This window comes from Cataglyphis hispanica, chromosome 20 (assembly GCF_021464435.1).
Source record: "Cataglyphis hispanica isolate Lineage 1 chromosome 20, ULB_Chis1_1.0, whole genome shotgun sequence".
NCBI lineage: Eukaryota > Metazoa > Arthropoda > Insecta > Hymenoptera > Formicidae > Cataglyphis > Cataglyphis hispanica.
The window spans coordinates 1834042-1854655 of record NC_065973.1 but is presented as its reverse complement, the minus strand read 5'-3'; the positions used below and the strand labels follow the sequence as shown (position 1 = coordinate 1854655).

At 33.1% G+C, this 20614-nt stretch overlaps 1 protein-coding gene across 49 annotated transcripts in view; it reads right to left on the bottom strand.

The window, feature by feature from the left end:
* LOC126856881 (cell adhesion molecule Dscam2) overlaps positions 1–20614 on the bottom strand; it is a 67452-nt gene that overhangs the window by 44518 nt on the left and 2320 nt on the right. For 9 of the 49 annotated variants that reach the window (XM_050605801.1, XM_050605807.1, XM_050605803.1 and 6 more), the window contains exons 3-7: positions 16533–16714; positions 16001–16139; positions 10614–10784; positions 9778–9939; positions 4275–4424 (exon numbers count right to left, since the gene is read on the bottom strand). In XM_050605801.1, the coding sequence (XP_050461758.1) occupies positions 4275–4424; positions 9778–9939; positions 10614–10784; positions 16001–16139; positions 16533–16714 (804 nt within the window). Of the gene's footprint in view, positions 1–216; positions 341–421; positions 546–1339; positions 1464–1547; positions 1672–4274; positions 4425–6295; positions 6458–7743; positions 7909–9135; positions 9304–9777; positions 9940–10613; positions 10785–11981; positions 12144–12827; positions 12990–14438; positions 14601–16000; positions 16140–16532; positions 16715–20614 lie in introns of those variants that run through there. The other 40 variants (XM_050605832.1, XM_050605835.1, XM_050605814.1 and 37 more) reach the window with 20 other exon arrangements.

The following is a 20614-nucleotide window of genomic DNA, read 5'->3' as shown; positions in this document are numbered from 1 at the left end:
TTATCCGGATGTTATACACTTCCATGTCATAATTCAATATTTTTTTATTCAATATTTTTAATCAGAAATTATTATTAAGAAATGCTTATTAATGTTTTCTGTTTTTTTCGTAAAATGCATTATTCTAAGAATTTATATAACTCTATTTTAAATCGATTTGAGAGAGAGAGAGAGAGAGAGAGAGAGAGAGAGAGACAGACAGACAATTTATCCTACCTATAAGACGGAAGTGGAAATCCCTGCGCAGGACAGAAAAGTGGCAAGCTTCCGTTGGTCCTCGTCGTGAGTCCAATCAAGTTGATGGTACTCGAAAGTTTTGGACGTGCGCTTGCTACAGGCTCTGTCAGTCACAGCCCGAGGGAAGAAGAGGACAATTATGAGAGAAAACGACGATGCAACGAATCGCGAACTTCGAACTTACTTGTGAATCGGAACAGGGAACCCTTGAGCGGGACACAACAAAGTTGCAGATCCATCTTTGATCATGCGAAATCCTCTGATGTCGTCTATCGTCGGAAATTTCGGTTTCGCGCTGCCGACCGGCTCTAAACATTATTTAATCAAGTATATACTATTGCTTCTTGGGATACTGTATATATGCTTGATGACGGGGAACCCCTAAAGCTCTTAAAAATGCTTCCAAATTTTCTAAGATTTCGTGATTGATCATAAAAATATTAACGTGGCGCGATTTTATCTTTCGGCGCTGCGACAATTTTTCCGTGCATAAAGATTATAGATACAAATGGTTTTCGCCTCACATTTAATCTTAAAAAATAAAACAAAGTTTTTTCTTTCTGTCTCTTTCTCTATAATTATTATATTATATTACAAAAATATTATATACCATTAAATTTTTATAAACAAAAAATATATTAAAACAAGAAAAAATAAAAGCATTATAAAATACAGTTATGCAACCGTTTAAAAACCGTATTAAAAGCCACATTAAATTAAAACTATATCATTAATATCATTAAAAAAACATGTAATGTGAAACGAAAACGGTCGCAATGTAAGATGTGTTATCATTGCTAATTACCAGCTTCACCGCAAGTACGGAATATAATCGCAATTCCTAAATGGAGAACTCGCAAGAGACTCTAATGTGACATTTGATGATATAATACCTATATGATGGAACCGGGAAGCCTTGAGCAGGGCACAGAAGCGGCAAAGTTCCGTTCGTGAATGTGACAAGGCCGTTTATATTGCTGATGCTGGGGAATTTCGGGCGTACGCTTCCCACGGGTTCTGTCACATCATGGGGATCCCGGAAGAAGAAAAAAAAAAAAGAAGAAGAAAGCACGTAATGATTTCCGCGTCCTGAGCGACTTACTTGTACAAGGGAACAGGGAATCCCTGAGCGGGGCACATCAACGTAACCGAACCGTCCTTTGTCGTGCGAAAACTTCTGGAGTCGTCGATCGTCGGAAACTTGGGCCTCACGCTGCCGATCGGCTCTGATCATATCGTTTATAATTGGGACTTGCGCGTCCGCGACGAACGGTCATCCCGAAGGATTCGCGTTTTGATAATGTCTCTACCTGTACAGAGGAACGGGGAACCCCTGTGCCGGGCATATCAGAACCAGGGAGCCTCCGACCAACGTCCGGATGCCACGTATGTCATCTGTCGACGGAATCTTTGGACGTACGCTGCCCACCGGCTCTAAAAACCACGTCGTTTTTGTTTTTGCATCTCCCGCTTGATATAATATGAAATATGAATTTATCCTTCCCGAAGATAATGAATTAATTACAAGTAATTTTCGTGTCTTAAAGAACAATAATACTTGATTATCTACCAAAATCAGTGAAAAGGAACAGGGAACCCCTACGCTACATATACGTTATTTTAAAAAATACTTTGCAAAGAAATTTGCTATATTAATTTTATATATCATAATTATAAAATATTAAGATCATTTAATGTATAAATCTCCTAGTTATATTTCTCGAATGTAATTCTCTGATTGATGTCCGACACATTCTAAATTTAAATAAGATCTGGATTAACAATAAAAAGCCTAATTAAAATCAAAAAGTATAATATATCAAAACCATTTAGTTATTAAAAAATTTTTGTTTTTTTATCCATAATATAATTACATTTAATTTTATCATTCTTAAACAACTACTAACCTACTCTTGCAATTTTGATTAATCCGCTATTATATAATTTTATATCTTGTCATTTTATTATTATTTACAGCATAGTTAACAAAAAGTACATAATTCACTCTATTGTCGTTAAGCAATATTAATGCTGTCTCGTGATAAACAAATTTAAATTTTCAGTGTAAAACAAATTATTCTGCATTCCGATCAAGAATATCGTACCTACGTTATTTTGCTTTGAGGAGGGCACGAGAGATATTTTGCCTTCCAAGCCCACGGAAAATCCATTTAAGTTGTACATCGTAGAAAACTTTATTCCACATAAGTTTTGCATAACAAAAAGCTAGTATAGAGAGTCGTGTCAAGCCCTTGCCAAGCCTCCCCGTTCGTTCCACTAATCATCGTTATTACTATATTGCATCTTGCTCTAGTTAGCTCCTAAATTGTTGCATTGCGCATCGTCAATGGCTCGACAAGTTTGCCTTTGCGATATTGTGCGGCTCGCCTCATACGAACAAAGCGATTCGCTTATCAATGTCATCCTGCCGATTAGTGCTCAATAGCTATGCGAAAGTGGCAAAGCGGAAGTGATTTCGCACTCAATATCTCATTGTGCGGAGAATCCTTTGAAGTATATTAAAATATATTGAAGTATATTAAAGAGAACCTTACTTTGAATTACGCGATAAGATAAACCGTTGAGTAAAATATATATAATAATATATAAATCACAAATAAAGATATAAATCAAAGTAAAATATTTACATATATTACTTTCATATACAATTGATTTAGAGTTTTTAATATTTATAAATAGACAGCAAAATAAAAAACAATACTTCTCATTTTTTTTTCAATGAGGAGGGACGCAGCTGATACCACTGTCGCACTTAACGGTTTAAATATTACTGCTAATTTGCTGTAAAGGCAAAAAATGATTCGATCGATTTTGCCTAACAGCACAGAACGCAGCTGAGCGTTTAATTCCACGTTTATTGAACGTGCGCAACGTCCATACAATGAAATTGTTGGCTGAAAAAATATGTTCCTTGTAAACTTACCACGCGAGAGCGAAGGACAGAGCCCGGAGATCGCGGAAGGCGCCGCGGAGCGTCGAAAGAATTTCGCAACCCAAATCATGTATATATATTTCTTTTCCTTTTTTTCATTTATCTTTCTTTAATTACTCTCGAAACCGATCATGCCAAGAGTCGAGTTTTGGGCGGGGCGGTGGCGCGTGCCCGCAGGGGTACCCTGTCCCAGCATTCAGGTTCACCCACGAGCTTGATCGCGTCAAATGCTATACATATATTTCGACTTCTTTAAAATAATAAAATACTTCAAATACTGATCCAAAAATATCGAATAACTTTTCTTAACAATTGATCTTTTGTATTTTCTAAGAAACCGAGTGAGAGAGAGTCGATCAAGCTCGTTGGCCCAAACGATTTCACGTTCATTGAACGTGATTATAGATCCGAAGAGACAATCGATTTTCCAACAATATAAAAATACTTGCATAATGATAAAAACATAGATTAAATAATGATATTGCTTAAAATATCAATTTTATGCAAAATTCTTCTGTTACAAAAAAAATCAATTGTCTCCTGGATAATAATTTCGAACCCAGATACCTCGCAATGCGATGAATAATTTATGCTAAAAAACATTAAAAAATTGACATTTCTAAATTTTTTTGGATTGTGTATAAGATATATATAAAATAATATTTAATATTAAATATATATTATAAATTTTTGTTAAATAATGTATGTTGTGTTAAGTCTTTATATTTATTATATCGACAGATAAACAAATCGTTAAGCAAGAATGATTTTATTAAAAAAATAGTTATTTTGTAATTATGTTTTATAATTAAAACTATTTTTTCCTACATAAAATAAACACTGCAATCCATTTATACTAATCTCTCTATCAAGTTAAAAATATGAATTATAGTATCCAGGTCCGAAACTAGAAATACGATTCTGATTTCATTTGAAAAACAGAAGCAGAACCTTGATTAATGAAGAAAGTACATTTCCGATTACATCGAAGAATTATCGAGAAACGTTTTTATAGAGAACGATATTGAATCAGAATCGTAATTTCCGTATAAAAGGAATAAAAGACTTTTGCGTTTTGACTCACCAGTAATGACGAGACGTCCCTTCGTAGCAGATAGTCTAGTTTCACCTGTGAGTCTGTGTTTCGTGCGACATTGGTAAGTCTTATATCCATCTTCGGGTCCGACGTCCCTGATGTGCAATTCTCCGGATGGCAGTACCAAGTATTTTCCATCTAAACCCGTTCAGAATAGCATACATTAGTTATTGCACATTAGTCTTACTCTTACGTGACTCGTCAGGATAATCGATCGACTGATTATTAAGTTTATTGCATAATATCATCATCAATCATTTAATTGATTATTTGTTTAATTATAGCTATAAACGTATTATTAACATCAAGGAGAAGTCGATTATCCCGATGCACGATACAGTCGCACGATGCTCGAACGATACAAAGATATAAAATTGCGAAATATATACTTCGAGCATAATGCCGTCTTGATTAATAAACATGCAGTGTCTCTCGTCGAACGTTGAATCGCCACGGACCCTTCGTCTATCTCCCGCTTCAACATTCGACGAATTCTTTACGAAACCCAAGCACGTTCGCCAAACAATAGCATGGGAATCTTGCGTCGCATAAAAAAGATATTATGCAGAATCACACTTTTATTTCTTTGCAAGTGAAAATACATGACGCAACATTCCTCTTGCTCATTTAAGCATCCAGGAAATCTGTTCTTTGTGTTTATTATAATAAAAATAAAATGACACCTTTTTTCATCCTCTATATATAAAAAAATCTATAAAATTTATAAAAATTGAGTAATATAGATATTATTAATAAATGTTTTTAAAAATCTTCTTATTATTTTACTTTGAGACATTAATTATTAAATCTCTTCACAATATCTAAATTAATTAAATATCTACGAATGCAAGAGCACCATTTATGCAAATTATCTTCGCCTTAATAAACGAGATATAACATATCGTTCGTTAATCCCTTTTAGATATTCTCTATTGTGGTTGAAATTGCAGTTTCAACGCCTCTAACGAATCTGATCGCTTTTGCGGCCGAGTCTCATTGGCGAACTAGACTTCCTGGATAGGCGAACTAGTTACATGCAATCACACACAAGCGGTATCCATAACCATTTAGCTACTATCACACACAGAGGAGGACACAGGTGAAAAGAGATGGATAAACGGATCGAATGACCGGAAAAAAATCGGTGGAAAAAGGGAAAAGAGGTCTGGAACAGCGCGAGCAGCGGCAGTCAACGTCGTATAAATTTTTATATAGAATCCCGCATTGCACGGCAGTTTTGAAACGAGGGGCGTCCGATTACAAATATATCTTGCAGTTTGCACGCGTGTCGTGATACAATAGCGTAGTTCGATTGATTATTTGGTCGATAGAATCGGAGACCGATGGAACGATTTAGACGACCTGGATTTATATTTCTGCCACTTGGCAACTGTGTTTGTGTCGATCAAAAAAATTCATTTCCTTTTCTTCGTCATTCTCTTTTTCCCTATGCGTTTCCATATTTGTTAAAATTTGTGCGAGACAATTGTATTGCAGACCTTGTAATTGAAGGTCGCATTGTTATATGTCACGATCGAGCCGAGGATAAATTTTGCATAAACACAAAAGCGATCGTCAAGCGGAGTATCATTACTGGATGATGATCGGACGATTCATGAGAGAATCCTTAAACTACATTGCGATATGCTATAATAATAGTTTTCTGAGCACCATAATTTTGACTTTATCAAACAAATGCGAAAAAAAAAACGTAGCAGTTTTACCGTAATACAAATGTATAAAAAAATAATAGAAATATTTCTACAGAAATATTATCTCATAAAATATATAATTTTGATGGTAGAATAACATTAATGAGAAAAAATACAAAAATAGAATATAATTTCATTCACAGAACATATTCCATGCGTTTATATTTCTAGAATTTTTTGCGGAATGTGTCAATTTTGTAAATGTGCCAATTTTGCATTATCTTAGAGATAGAAAGATTCACGCGACATTCGAGTAGAACGAGAACGAGAACACATGAAATGTTATACATCGTGTACCATAATCGGCGCTAGGATATATATCAGTAGTCTCGTCTTCTATCCAAGAGTCAACCTCGACGAATTCGGCGACGAAGCTCGGTATGTGACACTTGATAATTGCGGCGTTCCCCCGAAGGACGTGTTCGTCCATCACGTTCACTGCATACCGCTGCCCGACAACTGCAACCAGACACCGGTTTCCGGTTTTACCATAAGACGCAAATCTCCAATGTAGCCGGTCGCGTCAATCGTTCGCCGATTGACAATTTTAATAGTAGGCAGAATTTAAAATGAAAAGTTTTTTTACGATAAAATAAAAGTATTGTGATTAATGCTGAATATTAATAACCCAATATTTGTATTAAATACTGAATATTTTTTTTTTATTTCTGATATTAGATTTATATATGTTTACGCAAGTTTTTAAAAACACAGTGTTCTTGAAAATATTATATTTCAAATAATTTAATTTGAATTTTAGTTTATTACATAACGGTTCAATATTTATACTACAAATTCAATATTTTCTTAACTGAATTTGAGTTATAAAAAAATTGTTAGATATATTTCGAAATCAACATTTTTGTATTATTTCAGAGAAATCAGACCGGAAAATATATTGCATAATGTCTATTGTACCAATTCAGACAGTTTGTTAGAGCCGACAAAATATTGAATTTATTTTACGCTTTAACGAATTCACTTCGAATGTTCATACAGCGAGCAATGCTAATATCACGACATTTCGTATCACTACAAAATTTATATATTACGAAATAAAATGCTCAGAAATATCTTATTAATATGTATAACAAAACCGGTTATTTGCTTAATTAAGCATAAATATTTAATGTATTTATGTATTTTAATAATTATATAATTAAACTGTGTCAGAATTTGTAGTGAAAGTTGATATTCGACAAACGATTCAGACATTATACTCTCAAACTCATATGTAATCGTAATTATTTTCAATAACTCAATAAACTCTGTTCGACAATATATCATGTATGAATATCTTATTAAGAATTTTATTTACGTCACAGTCACGTCTGTAAATTGAAATAAGTTCGAAGGACAGCTGTGAAGAATACGTTCCTGCGTTTGTCAGAGAGAACTGGTCGCACAACCGGTCTTGAAATAGACGAGATCGATATTCAACATTACAATTCATTGCATATATTTAATAAACAGGTTGCGCGCAAATATACATCGGTACATAACGCTATACTTGGAAACGATAACTATTTACGCTACATTTATGCAGCATTTTATACACTTAAAACAAAGAAACATAATGCCTGACATTGATAAGAGAAAAAAAGAGAAAGTGAATAACTCGATGATCGAGCCAGTTCTCTTGTTTGGTGATTTGCGCCTTCTCTAAGGAGAACCTGTGTCCTTCCAGTTTGCAAAAAAAAAAGAAAGAAATACGATGCAATGTGCATCCTTTCATTTTTGACTACCATATGATTGTTCGTCGGCGACGTAACTGCCGCCGTTGGAATCGATCCATCCCACTACGTCCACGTGGTCGGCCACGAACGAGGGAACTTGACATTTGAAAATAGCCGCGTTGCCACGTATCGCAAACTGATCGTAAACTTGAACTTCAAAGTACTGGGCGACCACTGCAATGAAGCGCAAAAAAAAAGAGTTTGGCGTTTGTTCTAGCTTGTGAGTGTCGTCGGTGCGCGCTTTGATCGCGATCGCGCCGATTAAAATTTCAATGAACCTGGCTGTCGGCAAACCGACTGCTGCAACTAGTTTCTGACCGTGCCTTCATCAAGCGTAGCAAATTTTGATCGTACGATGGACACCGATCCGATTAATCCGACTTAATCTAATGGCAAATTATACCCACGAGTAAACCCGCGCTTTCATCGTCTAATTTTACAGCAATTTCACATTCCGCGAATGACATATTGCAATCCAGAAGATAAGCGATTATTAGAGATGACTCATGTTTTTAAAATAATATTTTTCAAAGCAATCATAAACCAAATTTTCTCTGAATTTGCTGAAAATTATATCATAATTTCTATTCTTATCGCACAAATATTCTGATTTATTAGAATATTTCATCTATCTATATTTGAATTATGCAATAATGCAGCAATAATATTCGAGTCCACGAATTAAAAAGAGCGTAATTATGATTATTCATATACGATAGCATGATTGGAACAAAGGAAATTTAATACATTAATGCTTGCTATATACTTTATAAATTAATATCATAATTTCTTCCAGTACTGACTTCGCGGCCGTAAAGTAAATTCGATTACGTCGTCAGAAATAACCTTTTAACGATCATTTTCTCTCTCTCTCTCTTCTCTACCGAAAGTAGATCAATCTAGAATCGCGCGGGCGTTAATTTGCTTCTCGACCCGATTAATCCGATTTAACTTAATCCGAGGATCATACTGAACGAAGTCACTGCCAGCCGCATGCTCTGCCTCTATTCACCCTTGCCGATCGCTGAATCGGAAAGGGCAAACTTTCGGCAAGATCCGCGTTCCATTCCATCACCACTAATCCTTCTTTCCACTATCCGAGAATGCGCGTCCTATCCAACAACGTATGTGCCTTATATATGCACGGATGGACCATCTGAGATGAGTACATCGTAATTCAATTTGTAAGAATGGTTCATAAAAGTAAATATATTGACAAGTTTTAAGAGGATACACAAAAAGAAATAAGATTTATCTAGAAAAGGCAAATAAAAAATTGCATTTCAGAACAATTAATTTTTTCTAGGGTTGTAGAATGAAAAATTAAATATCGCAAAAAATTAAAACTACGGTATTACTCCGTTAATGTTGATTTCGTGCAACCGGCATAACGTAAAGTACCCTTTTCCTGTTGACTATTCGCATTATACGTCGAGCCATCCTCAGCCTGCCACTCAATCACATCTACGAAATCCGCCACAAAGCTGGGCACGAGGCACTTCAAAGTTGCCGTATTTCCGCGTAAGACGAACTCGTCAATGACCCTCGTCTCGTAGAATTGCTGGACCACTGCAATGCGCGAATTCTCGAACAGATCATGATATGACATACATACATCATGATTTAATATATCTGAATTAGAATGTAATTTATTTGCTTTGACGCACGCTACTCGAACTGAACCGAAAGACAATTAAAATTCGATAATACTATCATGTTTTGCGTCGCTGAAACTGTTATGGCTTTCAGATTTCGTGTAATCTTTGACATGTGTTTGACATGATCTTGATATTTATCTCGTAACATTCATGCTTATAAATGCAATTCTTTGTCATTGTGTTCGATTACACCAGACTATATTAAAAAGTAAAAGTCGAAATGACCGTGAGTTGCAGGTTGCAGCCGACAGTTGTCGGGGAACGAGAAGAAAGTGTCGCGAATTTATTTGAGGGAGGGAAATGAGAATGCGGGAAAAGAAGAGAATACAGAAATTGTTCCAAATCCCAACAACGCATACTATTTCGGCATTGACCGGTATCATACCATACTCCTGTCCGGGCATGTAAATCGTCCCATCGTCGGCCACCCACTGATCCACGTAGACAAACTCGGACACAAAGCTCGGTATTTTGCATTTCATGATCGCGCTATTAGCCCGGATCACGTACTCGTTCTCGGCTTCAGTGACATAGAACTGCGAAACGACTGCCGGCGCGGGCAACGTGTTAACTCTTTGAGACGCGATGGAAAGAACCATTTCTTTAAGAATTCATTCATCATTATATGTTTCTTACATAATGATAAAAAAATTAATTCATATCACTTTATACGAAATAAATTAAACAAAAATTTCAAAGTGTTTTGTATTTTTTTTTACAAACGATACCTCATGTTAGTTACCAATTTTTTTTGTAAATATGTATTTTTATAAAAATGCATATTCCTCAAGAAGTTAAAGCTGACGGAACGACGGACTAGAATATAAATATTGCAATAGGATTGTAAGAGAAAAAGTGAGTATGTTATTTTGGTTAAAGATATCTCATGGACATAAATAAGCGACTAATGTCTTTCGCAATAAATTTGCATATGATTAGGCGATAAAAAAATAATTCAACGCTTTTCACTTTCTTAAAAACCTGAAAAAAATTAATCTAAATCTAATTTTCTAAATTTTAAGATTATTTTTTTTCTTAATTTTTTAAATTCTTTAAAAGATTAAATTAAACTACTGCGGCACACTTTTACTTTCAATATCTTTTTCTATTAGAATTAAATTATAAAAGACATTTATTGTAAAAAATTAATGTACGTCAACCTAATTCATATACAAATTTTAAATGGGATGCCTAAAATAATTGAGGATGGATCTGCAGTACCCTGTACGACTGCAGGATCCTCCGGAAGATAAACCTCTCCATCTTCGCGAATCCACGCCTCGACAGTAACGAATTCTGCGATGTAACTGGGAATGCTGCACTTTAAGATCGCGCTGTTTCCTCTTATAACGTATTCAGTCAATATCTCCGGATTATAAGGCTGAGTGACGACTATGTAGAGAGTGCAAATTAAAACGAGTATTTAATGAAACCAATAACAAATATCGCAAAGAGGTCGTTTAAATATAGTTAGCACTATGTAAGTGTACAAAATATATGTATGTTTATTATTCTTAGTTTGTCATATTATTTGTAGATAGAAAAGAGAAGTTTGTGCAAAGGATCACAAAAAAATATAATTAGATTTTTAATTCGTCACTCTCATCGATGAACAGAAAAAATTCAAACTGTTTAAAGATATCAGTGTATTAATAAATTGAAAGCAAACAATATTTTTTTTTAAATTTGCAGAAAAAACTGTTTGCAATCTTTTATACTTCCGTACTTCATGAATATGTTTGTATGGAATAAAACGTCATCGCGATAATACAATCACAATTGAACAATTCCAAGAATTCTTTTCATTCTTTCGTAATTTTTATTTTGTGCTTACTAAACTATAATATTACATCACGATGAGATCTGCAACTCTAAAACTTTCCCCAGGGCAGCTTCTCGATCAAACTTCCCGAAATTCACGGCGCTCGCGTCATGGATGCGCGGTGTCGGCTTATTTTCTTTGGCCTGTCATAATTCGCGGCGTGAGAACCACCGGATGGTTCATTAACCTTCATGTATGTATGTACTGCCGCCGCCGTTCAAAGCCGCTGTCAGATTATCAGACCGCGCGGCCAGCGGAAACGAATCGTTACCACGTGCCACTTTGAACTTTGACAAAGTTGGACAAGGGGACGAGGTGTCTGAGTAGCATGGATACAGAGGGTGATATGACCGGAAAGAGAATTTCCTCACTCTGTGTACTTATTATGTACATTTATTGCCGTCATCATATACATAATTGTTGTCATACAAATTGCAACCTGCGCCTGCACCTCATAAATTAATTAAAATGCATCCCAATAATTTAATTTGCAGAGAGTATATATATGTATATGTAATCTTTTATATGTGTGACATATACTATATATTTATACATACATATTTTCAAAGAAACAAAATATCATGAACAATATCATCGTTTATGCCATTAAATTAATATAAATAATTAACTTTCTCATAATGTCTGAATGAAAATAGAAAAAATAAAAAAAGAGTATAAAATCTTTCCGGCATATTATCCCTTTTAAGAAAGAATTCTTCTCTGGAAGGATAGGAGAGTAAGTATTCTGAATGGACGAGAGCATGTACCATAATCAGTAGATGATTTGAAGGTTGAGCCATCGCTTCCCACCCACGATTCGACCGACACGAATTCGGCGACAAAGCTCGGTATGGTGCATTTCAAAATAGCCGCATTTCCACGTATTACGTACTCCGATACAACTTCCGCTTCGTAATATTGAGTCACGACTGCGAAAGATAATGGCAAAGATAATATTATAATGGCGCATTGTGTAACTATATCGCACATCGCACGCTTCCTAACATCGCATCGTGTTGCGTGTTGTTGCGTGCTTAATCGAGGAGAATCAATTTTCTCGACTCAGGACGCCACAACACACATTCCTGAATCATTATGACGCGCAAGTCATTGTACACTCGTAAGGCAATATCTTGTTATGCGCGTTGATTTAATCATTTCGTAAAAAAATGAAATGAATTTCTCTGGAGGAAATTAGGCGATTAAAGAGATTGCAATCTATTGCAGCCTAACAACTAACATTGTACCATTTGATGCTCTATGCTATGTAATTACGCAAACTGGTTCTTAAGTAATAAGTAGATATTTCAGAGTACCTAGAGAAGTTACAACAGTTACATAGCTTTCTTAAATAAAACATTAAACTAATACGGTTAAAGCTTTTCATTTAAATATATATATAAAGACAGTAATAATAAGTTTAATACATTTCAGGTTGTTCCTAAATTTAAATTTCTCATTTAAATTTCAGTTTAAATGAAATATTCGCAAGATTTGCGATAAAGAGAAATCTGTTATGTAGGAAACGATATCGACGACGTTGACTAATTTATCATTCGCTGCCCACGCGCATTCCGACTTTTTCAAATATTTTTAGAAATCTCGAATTGTACCGTTGTCCTGATCCGGATCGAAAGAGTTTCCCTGGTCGTCCTGCCAACCAACGACTTGAACAAACTCCGCGACGAAGCTCGGTATACTGCACTTAAGAATAGCCGCGTTGCCGCGTATTACGTATTCATTGTTGACTTCGGACTGATAATACTGATGCACCACTGTAATAAACGGGCGAAATAATCTGCGTGTCCTCGTTTCTGCTATTGAGCGATAGGCGTCCACTCTTGTGGCATTTTAGTTTCCAATGATTGGAAATACATTTATCAAAATATTTTCAATGAATTGTACTTTATGACAACGCTGCTTGAAACTGCTCGATTAAAATGCAATTTTACAATGCGAAAATATATATTGACAAATAGTGTTTTTAAACACGCGGGCGCGCAAAAAAATTAATTTTTTTATTTAAACCGAATGAAACGACGTTGACGACAGCTTTGGACAATACATTTTGCCATTGCTTTGCGAGCAGAATAGTTCGCGTTGTCGCATCTCATGTCGCAGTTGCCGACAAACAGGCGTCATGAGAGTATACGATCGATTGTCCAACCCCGATACATGCGTATGTATACCCATATATACTCATATTGATAAGTCAATATGTTTCAAAAAAATTTTTAATTGAATTGTTTGTATTACAATTGTCTTAATTGACATACTTAAATATTTTATAATTTTATAAGATTGACTGATTAATTAATATAACAACAAATCTGCGTAACTGTATATGATATGTAGGCAAAAATTAATTTATAAAATACTTATTATATATATATAAATTATTCATTATTATTATTATTATTTTTATTATTAAAATTAATTAGCATTGTGCGAAAGTATCTAACATAGATGAATTTCTCAAATAAAGAAAAGAAACTAGACTAAAGTAAATATTGTTTAAACAAACTGACACTTTAAAAATAGACAGATAACGCGCCAGAAACAAATATCGTATAACCGTGTGGTTTAATAGAAAAACAAAAGAGATAGCGGACACATCGATCAAATATTGGATTGTTTCGGTTAACGCGCTAGCTAGATATATCGAGTAGGGAATAACGTTAACGAGACGAATGACGATGCAGGCGTACGTATATTGGCCGTGGAAGTGGAAAGTGAGCGACCCATATACTTTCGCGCTCCAAATGGGTTTGCATTTCGCCACGATGGCAATTGAGATCAATATACGAGAAGCGCCCGAGTTGCACGGATGGTGTCAGTTATTCAACCAAACGACACGATGCATTTGTGGTCTCGAACATACGAGCATGTGATAACGACATTATTTCTTAATTGTCTCTGTGAGAGACATAAATCAATTGAAATAATGTCGATATCTTTTTAACAATATTCCAATATAATTTTATTATATTTTTTCAAAAATGCGCTTTAATATTTTGCACGTGCAAGATTTATATTAAGTATAAAATTTTCTGTTTTAGACGATTATATAATCATAATAAATCATAATGCCTGTTCAAATTTATATAGTAATCGAAACATAAATCATTCTATGTACCTTTAAAGATGCAACAACAAAATTTTCTGCTCGCAAAAAATATAAGGAGATCGATTTTAGTTTACTGATCGAATGCTTCTAATAATACCAAAGTCATCGCCAGGTACGAATTCCTCTCCCTGATCTGTATGCCAAGATAGGACTTTGACGAAATCGGCGACGAAAGAGGGAACGACACATTTCAAAATGGCACTGTTCCCACGAATCGCGTATTCCTTATTGACATCGGTGTCGTAATACTGCGCCACCACTATAATTTTGTACACAAAAAATAGCGTTCACGGTATGTTGTCAAATACGTGAATTCACTCCAGCCTCAATAAAAGTCTATACAATAATATTTTAAATATATTTTTTGAAACAAACATTTCTTTAAATAAATACTTGTTTCAAAATTGAATCTAATTAATATAGGAACATTATTAATAAATTTTGTTATTATATTTATAATGACAATATAATTAATTGCTGAAATATAATGTTACTAAATAATTGTTACATACTTTTGTCACAAAAAAGATAAAATTTAAATAAAATATGTTGCAAAGAATATTTATTATAATAATATTATATATTATTTTTGTATACATAATTTTTTTATTTTTAAATAATGAAAAATAAGGATGCTGTGAATCTGCGCTGATCGATAAAACAACATGACGTCAAGTCTAATGACATCACTACATGTGATTCAGAAGTATTTTCAACTTTGCAAGAAATGGAATGACATCATGTAGAAATGTGATTACATCGATCGTAAAAAGTAATTTCCTGATTACTTGCGAGCAGATTGAGACTGGAGAACGAATTTAATATATATTTGCATAAACGGCGGCGGCAGAGATTGCAAGATATTTAAAAGAGCAATACATTGTAGTCTCTTGACCGAATATTTATTAGTCAAATTATCGAATTAATACCAATGTTTTTTACCGAATTAAAGTTCTTCCAAAGAACTATGTCGAATTATGTTCCATAAACGTGGAACAATGTACGATAAAACGTGCCACGATTAGCCATTGCTGAAAATAATATCTTTTAAATTTTCCTATGTTTAGCCATCTTATATTTCTACAATATTATTTTAACTTTAAATACATGTATGTATATAATATTACATATAATAATTTTCAGAAATAAAATTAATAAAAAATTTTTTAAAAAATTTTTTAACATTTAAAATTATTATATAATATTAAACTTGAATTTAAACTAAACTTGAAAATTTAATAAGCATTTGCTTTGAGCAATTCCATTTCTTGTTTCCAAAAGAATTTGAATAGACTAATTAAGTCGCTGGAAAAACAATTAATTTCATTACATGAAATGTTTCCACACACAATATCATTGACCTTGATTTTAATAAATCATTTGTACCAAATTGCATTTAATTTAATAAATTCAAAAATTGCTTCTATCTTTTTCACAATTTTAATTGCAAATTTTATTATCTCTGCACATACACATTTATTTTAATATTAAATATTTTAAAAATTCATTTTTTTCTCCGAAATTAATATGTACCAAAAATTTGTCAGATTATTTATTAGAACTAAAATTAAAATTGCTATACTTTTTTGGGGCATCTTCTATAAAAAACTGTAGATGGCTAAACAATACTTAATGAATAAATATAAAAATGACACTCACCAGCTCTCACGTTGACATCACGACTGTGTACCGAACCTGCAGGGGAACGTGCTAAACAGCTGTAGACCTGAGCATGAACTTCCTGACGATAATCCTCAGCGCGGAAAGGGGGAAATACCAAATTTCCGTTTGGCAAAACCTGCGAGGAATCAATAATCATATGTAGTCTAAACTTGCATAATCATGTAACAGCAAACTCAGAAATAATTGACGCGTTTTTCATGATCGTGTAAATGAATATAGAAAGGCATAAATGTTTAATATTTTCATTCGCATGATACAGAAAGGTGTTTGATATTAGAATGACTGCAGCTATTTAAAAAAATAATTTGTCCTCCCATATAAAAAAAAAATTACTTTAAATGAATAAAAACCTGTTTTTCTACTAAGAATATCTATTGCAACATTAATAAGTTAACAAACGCCACATATTTTTAAAAAAGTTTGATAAAATTAATCGTAAATAAAATTTAATTTTTATTATACTATTGTTTTTTAAATAAAGAAAATAAGTCAAAGCTTGGCATAATACCTGTCTCAGCCCAGGAACGTCTCCTACAGCAGTTCCGTCAGAGCGAACCCAGATGATATCCGGTTGAGGATTTCCTCTTGCCTGGCATTCGACAACGGCTCCAGTTCCATTTGAGAAATCAACTCGGTTTGGAGGTTCCTTGACAAATACCGGTCCCATGGATACATCTTCAGCCGAAACAACTGCAAATAAAATGCAAATATTTCCATTTATTTTACGAATGTTTGTTTTTAAGCTATTCTTGCTACAAAACCCTTTATTTCGAAGATTACATATAATTTGGAAACATTATAAATATTTTAATCAATCAAATTTAAAACGATTTTTGTAATTATAATATTTTCAAGATAAATAAAAGTTGTCTTGAATTTTTTAAATGATAAATGACATGCCATGACTTTAAGTAATTTTCTAGATGTAATGATCAATTTTAGATCAAAAGCTATAGAAGTGTTTTAATTACAAAAAGAAAATGTTTTGTAAATAAAACAAAATATAAGAAACGCTTAATAGCTTGTGGGAATATTAGCACGTGCGCGCAAAAAGCTAATTAATTTAAAACATCACGAACATCACGACGAGACCTTATGTCTCGTGTCTTCGAGTTTCGCTTATCATTCGTTTTAACCAGGATATGCGACACCCACATTCAATTGGCGCGTTGCCAATTGCAGCAAACAACAGGTTGTCGGATCTGTTATTGAATAATATGCGATCAACGTCACGAGAGCATAAGGGAGACGACAATGCGTGATTCCTTTTCCGTCGCAGAGAGTTACGCCTTTTGCTTTTACAAATATCATCGATAGCAGGAATGTTTCCATCAATAGAAGTTTATGTATCACTGTAAACTTATTGCAAAATGCATAAATATTACATATTAAACACATACATATTTATAATAATAAAAAGCAAGAGAATATTGTCTTCTAAAGAATATTATAAAGCATAGTAAATAATTTTTTTAATATATAATATATAATTTATTTAATTATGCAATTTTATTTATGTAATTTTATTTATGTAATTCAATATAAAAATAATGATATACTTTTTATTTATATAATTATTATTAGTTATATTATTAATCATAATTTCAATAATTTCAATAATTTTTAATTTATATTTTATCTCGGAGAAAAAATTCTCATGCAATCTTTATTTATTTATATGTAAAAATAATTAACATCTTTATAAGTTGTAGCAAATATTTAATAATACAAGTCATTTGTTGCTTTACATAAAATGTCCAAAATTTGTATAAGGATTTACTGTGCTACTTTCTTCGCATATAACCACCTACTGATTCACCTACGACGACGGCTGCAGTAAAGTGAGAGCAAATAAACCTGGTGCAGTATAAAATCAAGTCACGAAGAACCGGTTGGGCGAAGCGCGCACCGTTGGAGTGAACGACAGGATACATACACACAGGTATAAAGAACAGGTGTTCAGAATTTTTGTAGATCTGCGCTATCTCTGTCATTCAAACATTATCTCACAGTTTTGTCGCTTATCCTCGCTCCTTCTAAATTTGCATGCCGATTGTAACTTTCTTTAAGTAGAATTACACTAAATCGTAACAGATTGATTAAATAGAGCGCATGAAACAAAGTATCACATAATTTTTACTATTTTTGATGAAAGAGAGTATATAAATAACTATAGCTTACATTTTATTTTTTTTTTAAAGCTATTACTAAATATTTTTTTTTCTCTTTCTCTGTCTTGAATATCTTGTTAAGCTGACGATGTTTAAACATTACAATAGCATTAGACAGCGAAAGCGCCAAAAAGATTAAATTAATATTTAGATATTATAATGATTAACTGGACGCATACACACACAAGACGTTTCAATGATGATTGCATGTTTATGTCCAAGAGTTACATTATTTATGCTTTCTACAACACGTGCACGGCATAATAACGGCTCATGTGTCAGAGTATTGTTGTGGCTAATGTGGCTATACATGATAGATAGTACATTTGTATGAGCGGATATCGGTCGCAAAAGTACATTGTAAAATTTTTTTTCGAAATTGAACTCTTATGCATCCCCGATGAAAGACAAGATTCTTCTCGGTCGACAACCGCTCTGTAATCTATATATAGATATAGCTCTTTGAAACGTCCGGACACGCTGCATCGAATATATTTCCAGCACACATACTCGCGCACGCGTGATCGTTGCACGTGCGGCTCACATGTGTGCTCATATTAGTTTCGCGTCTGTACGTGTTGGAACGTAAAATGGTGTGACGTACATAATAATGAGAAATATCTCGAAATCATAAGTTGTCGATTAAGCGATCTTTTGATGGAACTTGTGCTTCGATCTTTTGTTAGTCTAATGTCAAATTTTCAATCTTGAAAGAGTCAGAAGAGGCATTTAATATAAATTCGTATATATTTTCATTTTGCTGGAACTGTCATGTGTCATAAATTATTATTCATAATAAAAACTTGTTACAACGTTTAATTGTCTTTAAAAAAATAAAAAATTTAATTAATTCTTTTAATTCTTTCTTTTCTGGTTATTTCTGAAAAAATTCTAAAATAAACAAAACAGTTACTGAAATTAATAAAACTTTAAATTAAAAATTACGAAATTTCAAAAAAGTTATTGTTTCCAAAATTACTATAGAATTATTAAAATTATATTAATACTCTACACATATTGATGACTGCGAGGGTGGATATGACCTTCGCTTCAGTAGAGAAAGTCTAAAGAAATGCTTAATAAAACTCTCGGACTCTTCGGATCTTATATGGCTTCTATGACTGCATCTATTTCTAAGACTTCCTGTTGGATACCAAAATAACGAATGTTTCTTTAAGCGTGTGGTTTTTTCTAGTTCAAAGTAAATGCAATCAATTTTCAGTATCCAATATAAAGATTATTAAAATTCAATAAAATTATGTTATAGTAAAATGTGATTAAAATTTTTTATTGTGACTTATACTTATAATCAGTATCATTCAATTGGAACAAAACCTAAAGCAAATGTTCAATTTAATGTTCAACTTTGTTTGATGAGATTAATTAAATCACTTTCAGTTTCTATCTTTTTTTCAAAGATCGATTAGAAAGTTCGTGAATTTTCAAAATTGGTGCCCCTATACTTCATAATAAGTAAAATTCTCTTGTTGAAATATGGAGGTTTCATATAACAGGCTGATTCACCTGGTGGCGAGTATTCGCGACCGAATGCAATTCTTTCCGAAGCATGATGTGAGCCTGCATTCTGAGAACAGCAGCTGTTCCTTTCCCTCGATCTCCTCATCCCCTTCATCTTAGTCTTTCCGCCGGCAGCTGCGTCTCGTGATTCGTTCCTACCTATACTCAGGACCTTTCACGGTCCCAACTAACCGCCTGTTAGGTTCAAAATACGCGGATGAGATCACGCTAAAAAAAGCAGCAGCGTGGACCGTTAGAGTAAATCACAAAGAATAAGAACAAAAATCGTAAATTAATTATTTAACAATTGCAATAATCTTATTTTATTTTATAATTATATGTTTAAAATTTCACTCTTTTATTGTTTGCCTTCATAATAAATAACAAAAATTTCTTGTATTTTAATAAAAATAAATTCATTTCTTTTAATAATTTTTCTAATAATAATTAGAAAAATCTGGAGATATTTAATATCTAATATTATATATATTGAAAGCACGCATGTACTATCGAGAATGATCTGCCGCATCAACTGACAAGTAATGTGATATACTGAGATATATTTTAAAAGATATTACAGTAATATATTCAAATGTATGTCAAGTAGATAACTTACGCATAAGGAATTATGAATACTTAAACATAGGAAAAATTGCTGCGATACACAAGATTCAACGTATAATTTGTACAAAACTTTTAAGAAGCTCTTAGTTAGCAAAAATTATATTTTTTTAAACAAAAATGTTAATTATTCTCATAATCTTTTAATTTATTTCTAAATCTAATTCTTATAATTTTTCTTCATCACATATTTTCATCACATAAAAAAATCATATTAATATTATATCATTATTGCTTTAGAAATTTGTTCTATTAATGCATCTTACTATGCATTTAATAC